The 15,919-nt window shown below is 36.4% G+C and overlaps 1 protein-coding gene across 4 annotated transcripts in view; it reads left to right on the top strand.

Moving 5' to 3' along the window:
• Positions 1 to 15,919, top strand: part of LOC127933265 (arf-GAP with SH3 domain, ANK repeat and PH domain-containing protein 2) — a 69,841-nt gene that overhangs the window by 45,415 nt on the left and 8,507 nt on the right. For 2 of the 4 annotated variants that reach the window (XM_052530109.1, XM_052530110.1), the window contains exons 5-22: positions 110 to 159; positions 411 to 437; positions 2,338 to 2,467; positions 2,570 to 2,655; positions 2,951 to 3,026; positions 3,119 to 3,205; positions 5,279 to 5,382; positions 5,536 to 5,605; positions 8,774 to 8,861; positions 10,059 to 10,107; positions 10,567 to 10,733; positions 12,326 to 12,459; positions 12,924 to 13,018; positions 13,108 to 13,297; positions 13,810 to 13,895; positions 14,138 to 14,253; positions 14,765 to 14,832; positions 14,919 to 15,026. In XM_052530109.1, coding sequence (XP_052386069.1) covers positions 110 to 159; positions 411 to 437; positions 2,338 to 2,467; positions 2,570 to 2,655; positions 2,951 to 3,026; positions 3,119 to 3,205; positions 5,279 to 5,382; positions 5,536 to 5,605; positions 8,774 to 8,861; positions 10,059 to 10,107; positions 10,567 to 10,733; positions 12,326 to 12,459; positions 12,924 to 13,018; positions 13,108 to 13,297; positions 13,810 to 13,895; positions 14,138 to 14,253; positions 14,765 to 14,832; positions 14,919 to 15,026 — 1,731 coding nt within the window. The remainder of the gene's footprint in view (positions 1 to 109; positions 160 to 410; positions 438 to 2,337; positions 2,468 to 2,569; positions 2,656 to 2,950; positions 3,027 to 3,118; positions 3,206 to 5,278; positions 5,383 to 5,535; positions 5,606 to 8,773; positions 8,862 to 10,058; positions 10,108 to 10,566; positions 10,734 to 12,325; positions 12,460 to 12,923; positions 13,019 to 13,107; positions 13,298 to 13,809; positions 13,896 to 14,137; positions 14,254 to 14,764; positions 14,833 to 14,918; positions 15,027 to 15,919) is intronic. The other 2 variants (XM_052530112.1, XM_052530111.1) reach the window with 1 other exon arrangement.

The raw sequence follows: 15,919 nt of genomic DNA, 5'->3' as shown, positions 1-15,919 counted from the left end.
CTCAGTCCTGTTTTTCCTCAGTTATTTGGGTTCAGCAGCGGATGTCAAAATGAAAGTTGAGTCATACTCTATGTGTGTCTAATGAATATCCTCTCTCTTTCTTTTGCAGGATCTCAAGAAGCCCTTTGATAAAGCCTGGAAAGACTATGAGACTAAAGTGTAAGAGATTTTTCAAAGAATTCCTTCATTTCTGTAATGCATGTTTGCTTAGTCTGAAAATGAATTAAATCGAAAGGAAATGTCGGTGTCCTGAGTGTCAAATGAGGGATCAGTGGCACCCAGCACTCTGGATAATGAGCTGTCATTGTTACCACCTCACTTCCTGTTTTCCTATCCTCTGCTATCACACTGATTGCTGTGCATGCGACAATGTATGACATTTATGTAGCACTTTTTATATATTTTCCAAGCTGCAAGGGACATTCTTTACTGAAAGGGTAATATATTTTCTTATGACACGCCATTTGGTTAAAGCCAGGGGCTGTTTATGGTCCTGCCTTTTTTAATATCATTGCTGTTTTCCATCATCAGCAGTTTTGCTCAGTCAAATACATGTTTCACCCCTCATCTCTGGATATAATCTCTGGCGTTTGATTGTGACCGATACCTTCATGTTTCCAGACAGAAAGAAACGAAACCGTCCTCTAACGTGACACTGGCCCTGACTCCATTAAACTGGTTTTCATCGTCACCTCCGCTACAGTTTGAGTTCACTTTCAATATCTGTCTATGCAAAGCTTTCGGCTTTCTCGCAAATTGCAGTTTGCGTGGCAGGCTTCATTTGTGCAAATACGCTGCTAATGAATTTGCTGAAGATCTTGCTGTGTTTGTTTAAGAGGCAATGAATCTGACACTAAAAATAACGTGCTGCCTCGGGACACCAGGTTAACAGCAGGAAACATCAAATCACGAATCATATTTACCTAATTTGTTTGTGTGTGTTTCTTTCTCCCAAAGATGAAAGCAACACTCCACCATTTTTGTGTTTAGTTTTTAACTGCCTTGATATTGAACATTTTCTTTTTCACCAAAAATGGTGGACTGTTCTTTACAGTCATCTGTGGAAGTGATGTGCTGACATGAGGGAGTCTGTTTAGGCTCATTTCTCCCATCTGTTAGATGTACAGGTGCTATACCCAAATCATTGGGGAAGCTACAAAAAAAAAAAAAAAAAAAAACACACACTAAGAACTATAATTATATTTGATTATTATTAAGAGTTATATTTTTGGACTTGTATGCCTTTTAAAATACAAAAACAAGTGTAAAAAAATAATAATTTTGAACTATATGTAACTGAATCAAGAACAAAGAAATTGAGTATTTCATTAAATAATTATATTACTACACCACATTTTAGAGTTCATCAAAGATGATGTGTCATAGGTTTTAAAATTTATATTTTTGATTTGATTGAATATAGCCATGATATTTGACTTGGCACTAAAAAAATAAAGTAAATAAAAATAATCAGCAACTTTTTGAATCTGTTCATTGAATTTCAAATGTTTATTGTAAAACGATATAAAAAGTCCTAATTATAAAAACATAAAATTCACTGAAACCCTTCATGGAAAATAAGTGTCTGAACACGTTCACTAAAATGAATCAGACTCTACAAAACAAATACTAAAAATAATTAAATGCTGTCAACATTTACTCACCCTCATGTTGTAACAAAGCTACAACTTTTTCTTCTGTGGAACACAAGTTATTTTAAAGAATTTTGGGAACTATAACAATGAGTCTATATATATAATATTATTTATATATATATATATATATATATATATATATGTATTTTATTTTATTTATTTTTTTTTGGTTAAATAATCACTTTAAGTTAATAGTCTTGCTTCTCCCCAACACTGAACTTACAGAAATCAAACTTGTTTTCAGCTCCTCATGCTATCACATCACTTCATTTACCGCTTGATGCATTTTCTCGCAATCTTTTTGTGCCTGTTCATTTTCTAGTTTCACTGCCTAGAAATGTTTTGTTTTGGAAATGGCTTGTAGTGTTGACCACATCTCCTCGCAAGGCTTCAAACTCTGAAAGCAGAGGTTCCAGAAATGGCCAGCCTGCTTCATGATCGGCCGCTGGAGCTTAGAGCGTATAAAGGCTTAAACCAAACGCATGAGGCTCTCTCTGGAATCCTGTGTCTGAGAGAAGGGCCCTCCTTCCCCACAGAGGAAAGGCTGCATCCGTAACGTGGGGTACAATATGCCGCTGGAGCATATGGAAATAAAAATGCCCTGCTGCATGAGTGTTTCCTGTGCGTGTGTTTGCATTTGTGTATCTGAATTCTTAAGGTGGTCTGTATGTGTTTCACGCAGTTCTAAAATAGAGAAGGAGAAAAAAGAGCACGCCCGACAGCATGGAATGATCCGGACGGAGATCAGTGGAGCAGAGATAGCAGAGGAAATGGAGAAAGAGCGCCGTTTCTTTCAGCTTCAGATGTGTGAGGTAAGAGGTGACTCATTTCATTGGAGAATCCTGTTGTGGTGCTGTAATAGGCACTTCCTGTACAGTGTGTGTGCTTCAGGCTCCTCTATTGTTTTGTTACAGTACCTCCTCAAAGTCAATGAAATCAAGATCAAGAAAGGTGTCGACTTGCTTCAGAATCTCATCAAATACTTTCACGCACAGTGCAAGTAAGTCTGGCCACATTTCTCAATCCCAACCATTTATGTATTGTATAATTCAAATGTAGATATTATATTGTTTATAGATGCAAGTATTTCGATATTTTTGGGGGCATTAAAAGCAGTTAAAGCGATTATTCACACTCATACATTTATTCTCTTTTCTGTGAAACAAAAAAATAAATATTTTGAAGAAGTCTTTTGTCCATAATTGAAATTCTGTTGTTTGTATAACATCTTAACCTAAATTGGAGCCTGTGTTAAATGATTTGGAAAATAACTGGAGTTATGTCTTCTGCCATAGCTTCTTTCAGGATGGTCTGAAAGCAGTTGACAACCTCAAACCCTCGATAGAGAAACTCGCCACAGACTTGCACTCGGTGAGAGGTTCTTCACAGCTGAAGCACTGACACACCAGTTCTCTTTTTACCTTCATAAAACCTTCTGTTTCCACTGCTGCTTGTGTCTTCAGATCAAACAGGTACAGGATGAAGAACGCAGGCAGCTAAACCAGTTACGGGACGTGCTAAAGACCGCTCTGCAAGTGGAGCAGAAGGAGGTTGGTACTTTCTCAAATCAAATCCAACTCAGTTCGCAGTAATTCAAAAGCCACAGCACCATTCACAGTGCATTTATAGCTCAGTTTAACATGTATCTAGATTGAAATGGTTTAGGACTCCTGCTTGGAAACATTGCTTGTGAAAACTCATTATCACAGTACGCATTATCTTCCTGCAAGTACTCACCCTCTTAAACTTTAGTTAGTCTAAAGACCTTTAAAGGGATACTCCACCCCAAAACCGTAAAAGCTTCATTCGTCTCAGGAACACAATTGAAGATATTTGGGATGAAAACCGTGAGGCTTGTGACTTTCCCATAGACTGCCAAATAAAATACACTGTCAAGGTCCAGAAAAGTATGAAAAGCATTGTCAGAGTAGTCCATCTGCCATCAGTGTTTCAACTGTAGCATGAAGAGACAAGAATGCTTTTTGTACGTGAAGAAAACAAGGTGATGCGGAGAGGGACACAGAGGAGACAAATTGTTGAATTACTGTATTTTCCGGACTATAAGTCACACTTTTTTTCATAGTTTGGCTGGTCCTGCGACTTATAGTCAGGTGCGACTTATTTATCAAAATTTATTTGACATGAACCAAGAGAAATGAACCAAGAGAAATGAACCAAGAGAAATGAACCAAGAGAAATAAACTAAGAGAAAACATTACCGTCTCCAGCCGCAAGAGGGCGCTCTATGCTGCTCAGTGCTCCTGTAGTCTAGACTGAAAACATAGAGCGCCCTCTCGTGGCTGTAGACGGTAATGTTTTCTCTTGGTTCTTGGTTCTAAATAAATGCGACTTATACTCCAGGGCGACTTATATGTTTTTTTCCTCATCATGACGTATTTTTGGACTAATGCGACTTATACTAAGGTGCGACTAATAGTCCGAAAAATACGGTAATTTGTTGTTTTTGTTTTTTTCAGACATTAAGAGATTACACACATTTAATCTAAATGCAAATAATTAATAATCATCTTAACACCACGTGAACAAGTACATTTATATTTGTCTCGCCATCTGATTACACTACTGGGTTAAACATCTTTGCTTATTATAAACGTGCACAATACAGTATATCTGATCACAGCAGTTTCAGACAATGTATTCATTCATTTATTTGTGTGTTTTTTTATTTTTTTGCCCATCTTCCTGTTTTATTTAATCAACAGCCCTGTTTACTGTGCACAATATATCTGTGATCATATTGGTTTTGACCCATATTTTACCTTGCTTACTATAAGAGTGTACACAACATATCTGATCATATTGGTTTCAGCCACAGTTATTAACTTATTTATTTTCTAGTATGCACCATGGGCTTTTTTTCCGTAGACATCATATACTTATTTGCATGGTACTGACACATTTTTTCTCATGCCTAGCTGCATACTCTGGATTTAGTTTTTTTTTAATTCATTAACCATAACACAAAAATAATTGTCTATTGATGTCACACAATGTTTTGAGTTCGATGCATTCTTACAATATATAGCAATGTTGTTCTAGAGTGCGAACTGTTTTTTGTAAACTGTCTGAAAAATGCTCTTTTCTCTTCTTTAATGCTACCGTCCTTTGGCAACAAAGTCTAGGAGAGTAAGTGTCTACTTGGTATACATGATCATACTTTTGCATTTGCCTTTTCCTGGAATTGATTATAAAACGTGATGCAGATTAATTCAGTTTTTTAGGCTCTGAGTGCAGTTCATACAATGTTGCGGCTGATGCCTTTTATCCAACCCTGAGTGATGTGTGTCTATATTTAAGCCGAGCTTTATATAGCACACACAGACTAAATACAGCCCATTTTGGCTTTCCTCCAACTCAAAACATTATTACTAAAATGGCAGCGTTCTCATTACTGGCTCAGAGCCTTGTGTTCCAAAGCAGTGTGTTTCCAAATGAGCTCAGCTCCCTGGGGACGCTTGAAACCCACTGCTCCCATTTCCTCACTGGAGTGACAACATACAAAAACACTGCTTTTTACTTCCTCTGACTGCTGATGTGCCAGTGCTTCACTGCTGCTGTGTGCACAGCCAATATACATTTACATATCTGTTCTCTCCTCATAGGACTCACAGGTGAGACAGAGCGCCACCTACAGTCTGCACCAGCCCCAGGGCAACAAAGAGCATGGGACGGAGCGCAGCGGGAACCTTTACAAGAAGAGTGATGGGTAATCATATTTTGACATCATGTTAAAATGCCATACAGTGAGTTAGTGCATGTTTGTTATAGTGACTAAAGTATGTCCTGCATAATTTATCATGTATTTAATGCTTAAATAGTCATTAATGTGACTTTAACTGTTTCCTGCGTACTTCCTCAGGCTACGGAAAGTGTGGCAGAAGAGAAAGTGCACAGTGAAGAATGGTTATTTGACCATCTCGCACGGGACGGTACGTAACCTGCCTGATTAGGCAGTTTTCAGGCTCACTAACCTATAGGTAGTTGAAATGTCCGGTGGTCACGTATAGTAATGTCAGGTGGAGCAGTAACAGCAGTGTCCTGTAGTGTAACTTGCCATTTTGATAGTAAAGGGATCTTGAAATATTAATCTATATTAATGCTACTAATACTGAAGTATTAAGAGAAGTGTTTTTTGTTTTTTTTTTTTGCATGAGAATACATTAGATTACATTATTCATTTAGCTGACGCTTTTATCCAAAGCGACTTACAATTGCTATATATGTCAGAGGTCGCACGCCTCTGGAGCGAGCAACTAGGGGTTAATTGTCTTGCTCAGGGACCCATTGGTGTCCCACAGTGGATTCGAACCTGGGTCTCTCATACCAAAGGCATGTGTCTTATCCACTGCGCCATCAATGCCCCTAGTGTATATATATATATATATATATATATATATATATATATATATATATCTATCTATCTGTGTATATATATATATATATATATATATATATATCTGTGTATATATATATATATATATATCTGTGTATATATATATATATATATATATATCTGTGTATATATATATATATATATATCTGTGTATATATATATATATATATATCTGTGTATATATATATATATATATATATCTGTGTATATATATATATATATATATCTGTGTATATATATATCTGTGTATATATATATATATATATATATATATATATATATATCTCTATCTATCTGTGTATATATATATATATATATATATATATATATATCTGTGTATATATATATATATATATATCTGTGTATATATATATATATATATATCTGTGTATATATATATATATATATATCTGTGTATATATATATATATATATATATCTGTGTATATATATATATATATATATCTGTGTATATATATATATATATATATATCTGTGTATATATATATATATATATATATCTGTGTATATATATATATATATATATCTGTGTATATATATATCTGTGTATATATATATATATATATATCTGTGTATATATATATCTGTGTATATATATATATATATATATATCTGTGTATATATATATCTGTGTATATATATATATATATATATCTGTGTATATATATATCTGTGTATATATATATATATATATATATATATATATATATATATATATATATATATATATATATATATATACATAGGCGCACTTAAGTGGATTTGTAAAGGCTAAAAAGGTGATATAAAAATTAGGGCTGTCAAAAATAGTGCGTTAACGACGTTAATTAGTTGTTTGTCGTTAATTACGTCAAATTTTTTAACGCATTTCACGCATGTGCAGTGTGACAAATTATGCAGGTCAGGAAAGTCTCGTCGATCTCTGAATTCTCAAGATAGTAAAAAACAGCGGCGAGCGCCACAACGAAAACACAGAAGAAGCTTAAGGTTTTACCCCAGTTACTCTCAAACACATTCGTGCCAAGCTCGATAAACAGAGACGACTTTGGTAGTTGATACGCTGGAGCTTCTTCTTCCTGTTATAGCAGTGATCCTCAAATCTGGCTCTCGAGATCCAGTTTCTTGCAGAGTTTAGCTCAGACTCCAATTAAACACACCTGCCTGTGATTTACTAATGATCCTAAAGACACTGATTAGCAAACTCATGCGTGTTTGATTAGGGTTAGAGCTAAACTTCGCAGGAAAGTGGATCTCGCGAGCCAGATTTGAGGATCACTGTGTTATAGCGTCCTGTGTTTCACACTGCGCATGCGCAGAACGCCTACATGCAATGCAGCGAAAATTACAGCTGTTTGGGAAAGCATATGCATTTTTACTTGGTTTTACTGGCACTTGAAGCCTTCAGAACGTGAAAATGTCGATCCTAAAGTATTGTGGCAGAGCAAATGAACACCTCCCAAAAACAAGAGTGCCCAGAGTGCTGCTTATGTGATTGTGGCGCATGTTTGTGTTTCTGAGTTCATTCTTTCAAATTTCTCTATGCATAATTTCATAATTTCATAGATATGTGGCTATATTTAACCACTGGTTCACCTAAAAATCTTACACTATCTTACACTATCTGTAGTTAAATGGCATGGTTTGATATAGTGCTCAGGTAAATTTGATCTAAGTAAATGTTAAACTTTTGAAATTTAGAAAAAAAGAACCACATGATGAAACAATACATGAAAATGATGTATCTGTGTCCTGTTATTTATCTTTTGGTATGCATTTCAGAAAAAAATGGTTAGGATTCAGGTGTAGTTGCAAATAGTGATTAATCATGATTAATCCACTGAAAATTCTGATTAATTTGATTAAAAATTGTAATAATTTGACAGCCCTAATAAAAATAGAAAATAAATAAAGAAATGGATTAAAAAAGGGACCAGCCACAGCACCTGCAATACACTTATCTCTGATAAATGACACAGTTTCCTCATTAGTGCAGTGCTACTTCAATAGGCTTTCAGTCTTCAAGCCGAGCCCCTCAGTGAACATCATTAGTCATTGTACTGTCTTTTCCAGAGGCATTTCCTTTGGCCTCAGTGTTGTTGGGAAGTGAAAACTTTCCTTGTCACTAAGACAACTAGTGAGAGGATAACAGGAAGTGTCGAATAAAAGAGCAGTTCAGCAGTGGCTTTTGTTACACCTTGTGCTGGAGCACAAGTTCAGGAAGTTCTTGCTGTGTCTGATTCTCAATGTCGTCAGCTGTACAGCGTCAGTGTAGAATATACAGTATGTACGGAAAAAGAGAGCCAGACACATTTATGAAGGGATTTATAAAGGTCTTTTTGAAAGGGATCTCATGAAGACAATTAGAAAAAGAAAATATATGAATATATGAAATGAAAATTTATCCTGTTTGAGGACAATTCGTTTTTTTTTTTTTTTTTGAGACATGATTTTCATTTAATTATTCTTGTTAGATTTTCATTACTATAAAAGTGTAAAATAAATGCTGTGTTATAATGATTTAAAAAATTATGTTAAAGTCAGTAAACTCAAAACCAGAGAAATATGGCCTGAATTTTTATAGGTTTTGTGGGTTTTGTGGGTTTCTATGTTCCGATATTAAATCACTGTATTAGGATTGTGTTGAGATGAGCATAACCATTCTATTCTCTCTCACTGTGTTGCAGGCTAACAGACCTCCTGCCAAACTCAATCTTCTCACCTGTCAGGTGAAGCACAACCCAGAGGAGAAGAAAAGCTTCGACCTCATCTCCCGTACGGTTACACTCCGTCGCCGTTACTCCACACACACATTAATAAATCTGATATGGGAGCTCTGTAAAACTTAATTAAAGCCTGGCTGCTAAAGACGTAACAGAACATTGAGAGCAGAAATGTTAAAGGAGCAGTACAGATCAAAGTAGGAGAAAGAAATTCAACTGAGTCTATTTTTTGATCTTTTAAATGATCTAATAAAAATCATTCAAACTATATAGTGTAGAGCCTTGCAGTTCTGTAGCTTGTAGAGTTCGAGTGTAACAGTGATGGTGGTGTTGTTGTTGTTATCTTTGAGGAAGTAATGGCTGAGGGATTTTCTCCCATGCTCCTGTGCTTCCTTTAGCATGTCATCTTACCACAGGGAGCTAATGCCAGAGAGAAAAACAAGTTCAGTTTTACGTGTCCCCTCCATGAGTGGGAGTATTTGAGCTTATCTTGGCTTCTGATGTTTTTTCCAGTCTTCCTCATTCCAAATAGATTGCCACAGTGTCACTCTTGTGAGGGAAGCGCAAGTGTTCCCCGCGGTGAACAAGCAGAACTTTATTCCTCAGACTCTCAATGGTGTTATTGTTAACTCAACTGAAACCCTTATTACCATTTTCAGGTGAAATAAAGAGATAAATATTAGATGGAAAACTTAAACTCAGATAGAAAATATAAAAAAAATATTCTTTATATATAATAATTATATAATTCTAATTTCAAATACTTCAAATGCTATAATAGTATGTATTAATAATAAAATAACGAATTATTTGTGGTTCGTTCCATAAGACAAATTATAAATGAATATAAAAGCAAGGTAAGTTGGATCAAAGTTGCCAGGATGACAGAATTTATTATGAAGCACTGTCTGTATGTAGTGCGTCGGGTAATAAAGGAAATGAAGATTTTATAACAATATTTGGTCCGTATCTGCTTTTTGGAGTCAACGCTAGTTGCTGAAAGTCATAGCCAGTGGGCACAGATTCCGACTTGTAAGTCTGTTAGTGTGTGATCCTCAGTTGCTTAGTTTATGATGCCCGGTCCGTAAGTGTATGATGTCTAGTGCTTTCAGATTTCAAAGTTGTGGAGTATATTCCAGCCTTCAGTCGTCCAGAAAACACAGAGCTCTGAACAGATCTATTATTGTCAAAGGTTTGCTTGTTTTCTCAAAGATCTAACACGGTCTTTCTGTTCTTCTATCACTCTTAGATGACAGAACGTATCATTTCCAGGCAGAGGATGAGCCAGAGTGTCAAATGTAAGCGTGTGTGTCTGATCGTCCCTGTTCTGTTTTCAAAGGAAACCTGTCATAGGGACATTCCCTATGGTTTTAGGGAATAACTAACTGAAAGTAACAACACAATACTGCCGCTCATCCGGTCACTAGCTGTTTTTCCCTAGCAAGTAAGACAACGGAGAGCAGCTGGACAGTAATCAAACTAGACTTGGAAAATCTGTTTCAGTGAATCTGGTTCAAAAAATTATTCACTGATTTAAATAATCATTTGTTTGTTCCTTAAACTCATTGCAAAGCATTTCACTTCTTGTTTTGTAATGAAATAAATGGTTTCCTCTTTAATAACTTTAACATGCTTAAAGTGTAGTGAACTGCTGTTTTGGGACTGTAGTTGAACTGCTTCAGTTTCAAAGTATCTACCCCAGCCTTGATAAGAATAGAATCCCTGATCTCTGTTTCTTAATCCTCATGATCTCTCAGATGGATCTCAGTGCTGCAGAACAGTAAGGAGGAGGCGCTCAACAACGCGTTTAAGGGCGACCAGCATGTTGGCGAGAACAACATTGTGCAGGAGCTGACCAAGGCCATCCTGGGTGAGGTCAAGCGGATGGCGGGAAACGATGTCTGCTGTGACTGCGGAGCTACCGGTGAGTGACCTGGAAACCGACAGGAAGTGGAGAAGGAAGAGGGAGGGGGGGCTGTTTTGAATGTTCAGAGGAAGAACAATGTGGAAGCTGGTAGTAAAGAAACTTGGTTAAAAGGCTTGGATTTGCATAGACTGCTCTCTTTGGACCAGTCAGGTACTTGTTAAGTGACAAGACATTTACTATTATTATTATTATTATTATTATTATTATTATTATTGAATTTATTAAATATAATAATGTTTTACAATAATTCTACAAAAATAACATTTACTAATAAATGTTTTACAGTAATGATACCAACATATAATTTATTAATACAAACCCGATTCCAAAAAAGTTGGGACACTGTACAAATTGTGAGTAAAAAAGGAATGGAATAATTTACAAATCTCATAAACTTATATTTTATTCACATAAGAATATAGATAACATATCAAATGTTTAAATTAAGACTTCTGGAAATGTCATGCTAGATATTGGCTCATTTTGGATTTCATGAGAGCTACACATTCCAAAAAAGTTGGGACAGGTAACAATAAGAGGCCGGAAAAGTTAAATGTGCATATAAGGAACAGCTGGAGGACCAATTTGCAATTTATTAGGTCAATTGGCAACGTGATTGGGTATAAAAAGAGCCTCTCAGAGTGGCAGTGTCTCTCAGAAGTCAAGATGGGCAGAGGATCACTAATTCCCCCAATGCTGCTACGAAAAATAGTGGAGCAATATCAGAAAGGAGTTTCTCAGAGAAAAACTGAGTTTGAAGAGTTTGAAGTTATCATCATCTACATTGCATAAAATCATCCAATGATTCAGAGAATCTGGAACAATCTCTGTGCATAAGGGTCAAGGCCGGAAAACCAAACTGGATGCCCGTGATCTCGGGGCCCTTAGACGGCACTGCATCACAAACATGCTAATGTAATGGAAATCACAACATGAGCTCAGGAATACTTCCAGAAAACATTGTCGGTGAACACCGCGCCATTCACCGTTGTTGGCTAAAACTCTATAGGTCAAAAAAGAAGCCTTATCTAAACATGATCCAAAAGCGCAGGCGTTTTCTCTGGACCAAGGCTCATTTAAAATGGACTGTGGCAAAGTGAAAAACTGTTCTGTGGTCAGATGAATCAAAATTTGAAGTTCTTTTTGGAAAACTGGGACACCATGTCATCCCGACTAAAGAGGACAAGGACAACCCAAGTTGTTATCATAATTCCTACAACAATAAATATGATTACATAATAAAATAATAATGGAATACAATAGTGACAATACAAATACCGTTCATTTAATATTCATCATTATTATTATTATTATTATTATTATATACTGTATTTTATTTTATTTTTTTAGTTTTTCTTGTTACTTCTTACCAAAATATTTTTTAGGATTAAGAAACTTTGCAAGCTTGATTCAAATTTTTGAGCACGTGCACTAACTGTTATCTCCAGCAATCTGCCTAATTGATCATAAAACTCTATATTGTGGAATTGAGGACAAGCTGTTTCATCTTTTGTAATATGTTACACATTCTTGATTGACAGCCTCTGTTAAAGTTGTTTAACATTTTTTTCTCTCTTCTTCTTCCTCAGGCCCCACATGGCTCTCTACCAACCTGGGCATCCTGACGTGTATCGAATGTTCAGGGATCCACCGAGAGTTGGGCGTGCACTACTCCAGAATTCAGTCACTAACACTAGATGTTCTCAGCACCTCAGAGCTCTTGGTTAGTGTTTGATCCTTGATTTCACAGGGTGCAGCTCCCCAGATTCCCCAGCACTGCTGCTGTAAGCCTCATATTGAGTTTATTTATTTGCTTTGCACTTTTGATTCAGCTTTCATGCTTGAAATTTTTAAAGGCATCCCTCAAATCACTTGGGCTCTTTGGGAGCCATTCCACACGCATGATTTCAGCCCAGAGCATATTTGGCCAACAATTTAGGATCATTAAAGCAATTACACAAGACTCCAGAACTGTTAGCCACAGTGAGAAAGGCTCGCGTCTCTGATTAAATGCCAAAGATACATTGTTAGGCTGATTATGGATATTATGAAGTAGCAAAATAGATCAAATGGACCCTGAATAAATGTCTTTTTGTTGGTACTTCAGAGTTGTGAGATGCAATTAGTTTTGCACCAACGTTGATTTTATGCATGTGTTTGCATCTATGTTTATGTTGTGGTGTTCAGCTGGCCAAGAACGTGGGGAATGCTGGGTTTAATGAGATCATGGAAGCTTGTCTGACAGCAGAGGATGTCATCAAACCAAATCCATCCAGCGACATGTAAGCCAAAATTTGTCATCACTTTATATTATCATTATACAAATTTATATTGCATCGTTATACTTATTTAATTCCCTATAATGGCACAGGCAGGCGAGGAAAGACTTCATCATGGCCAAATACACAGAGAAGCGATTTGCTCGTAAGAAGTGTCCTGATGTGCTGTCGAAACTGCACACGCTCTGTGATGCTGTGAAGGCTCGGGATATTTTCTCTCTCATCCAGGTCTATGCTGAGGGTGTGGACCTAATGGAGCCCATTCCTCTGGCCAATGGTCATGTGAGGTTTTTTCCCATCTTATTATTATAAATGATGATCCCTTTTGATAAGAGTTGTTCTGAGTTGTTCAGTTTGTGGATTAAATTTATACTTTTTCAGTGATGTCCAAATAAAAATAATTGTATTATTATAAATATATATATATATATATATATATATATATATATATATATATATATATATACATAATATATAACATTGTTTTTTAATGCAGATTTAGTTCATATTTTAACATTCAAATTAAACAAAATATTAAAAATAATAAATAACACACAGTTTGAATCCGATCTCTTACTTATTTACTATGAATTTACAGTAAAAAATCCTTACTGTCATAATTCATAGAAAACTTTGCTTACCATGCTCAATACACATACGCAATACACAAAATATCATGGTCTGTTCAAACAGGAGGAGCTCTTATGCACAAACCTTAATAGTAACCAAATAGTAACAGTATAAACATGCCATGTTGTTTGTTTGTTTGTTTCTTGTTTGGTTTGCTGTGGTAGGAACAAGGTGAGACAGCCCTTCATCTGGCCGTGAGACTGGTGGACAGAACTTCCCTTCACATCGTCGACTTCCTCACCCAGAACAGGCAAGACCCAGACAGCCCTACAGAGGGTGGAAACATTCCCTTGTTTGCTGATCCAAGTGCTGACTGATGCTCCCCCACAACTAAATCTGAATGAACAGCTTTTTTTTTATTGTTGCTTGACCAGAGCTATTTAAAAGTGCTGGTTTTGAAGGTTAAAGAGACCGTTATAGCTGTGACTGGAATGGAACATTGAGATTTAATGTTTTCTAAATAGACCAAATTGTGTTTGTTTCTCGCCGCAGTTTAAACCTGGATAAGCAAACGGCTAAAGGAAGCACAGCGCTGCATTACTGCTGCCTGACAGACAACAGCGAGTGTCTCAAACTGCTACTGAGAGGAAAAGCCTCTATAGACATCGGTATGCAGCAAATGAAATCTCCTGACGTAATCCCCGTTGAAACAGGAAGTTTGGGTGTGACATTGAAGGGCTCCTTTTCATGATGTCTTTAAAGATTCCGAGACTCATTGTTTTGTCTGGTAGAACTGTTCAGGATGTTTTCACACAGTGTTCTTTTTTTGACTGCTAGGAGAAGTTAGTGTGCTGATTGGAGTGGGGTTGTAATTCTGTAAATCTGTCCACCAACAATGGGAAGTAAAGATAACGGAGCCATGTGTGACCTAGCGGTTGTATGTGGGAGGATGAATCTGTGCCAGGGAATCTCTTCTCTCAGATCCCTGCCAGTGGCTATTGTAAGCAAGCTGTCTGGGTAGACTTGGCTTTGTCTCGTCAGTAAGATAAAATTGAATACTGGAAGCCAAGAGTACAGAATGTGGTGGGAAAATGCCAAGTTGTCTTTATTCATCCAGGCTTATAAAGTGTAACAAGCCAATGTATCCTCCTCTTAAAATGTGTTTATGTGTGTGTTTAGCTAATGAAGCTGGTGAGACGCCGCTTGACATCGCCAGGCGACTCAAACATCTGCAGTGTGAGGAACAGGTGAGCCCTCATATCATACAACATCCTTGTAGATTAATACGAGCAAACACTGGCCTAGATGCTAAGAACTTTTTGATTTTTTTTAGCTTAACCAAGCGCTTGCAGGAAAGTTCAACGCTCATGTGCATGTGGAGTACGAGTGGAGACTTCAGCATGAAGACCTGGACGAGAGTGATGAAGATCTAGATGAGAAGGTGAGCACCAACTCTGAATTCTCAAGGAAAAATCATGCCTTGTGACTAATATGTATAGGTGTAGAAATTTAGTTATAGAGTTTTCCTAATTTAATTTGTTTAGATATTGTAGTGTGTGTAATATTTAATACAAAATTATTAACTTAAAGGGTTAGTTCATCCAAAATGAAAATGTATTAATTAATCACCATGTCGATCCAAAGCTGTAAAATCTCTGTTCGTCTTCGGAACACAATTTAAGATATTTTGGATGAAAAACTGGAGGCTTGAGACTGTCCCATAGACTGCCAAGTAAATAATAGTGTCAAGGTCCAGAAAAGTATGAAAGACATCGTCAGAATAGTCCATCTGCCATCAGACGGGCAATCTGGGTTATATGAAGCGACGGGAACATTTTTTGTAAGCGAAAAACAAAACAAAAATAACGACTTCATTCAATAATTCCTTTGTCAACGGTCTCCTCTGTGTCACTCCACATCACTGTGCTGTGTATGCTCTTCTGTATCCTCCACTCCACAAGGATGCACTGTTTTATTTTCAACTCAACGCACTTTATTTCTAGAGTGCTTTTAAAAACCACAATGGGCACCAAAGTGCTGTATATGAAAAAAATAAAAATAAATTAATAAATACAATCCATATACATACAAATTTCAAAACAAAAGCCAAATAAAATAAATAAGTTTTTAACATCCTCTTAAAAGACCCTAGAGTAGGAGATGTTTTAAGGACAGGGGAAGCTCATTCCATAGTCTAGGGGCATAGTCTATCTCCTCTACATTTTAAGCATGCCATCAGAATCATCAGGTACCGTTGATCCTTAGAGCATAGAGATCTCAAAGGTTGATGTAAACAAATTAAATTGGAAACATACTCTGGTACCAAGCCATGGA

The sequence above is a fragment of the Carassius gibelio genome, chromosome A17 (genome assembly GCF_023724105.1).
Source record: "Carassius gibelio isolate Cgi1373 ecotype wild population from Czech Republic chromosome A17, carGib1.2-hapl.c, whole genome shotgun sequence".
Lineage (NCBI taxonomy): Eukaryota > Metazoa > Chordata > Actinopteri > Cypriniformes > Cyprinidae > Carassius > Carassius gibelio.
Note: the sequence above shows the minus strand (reverse complement) of the source record. Positions and strands in the feature narration are given on the sequence as shown.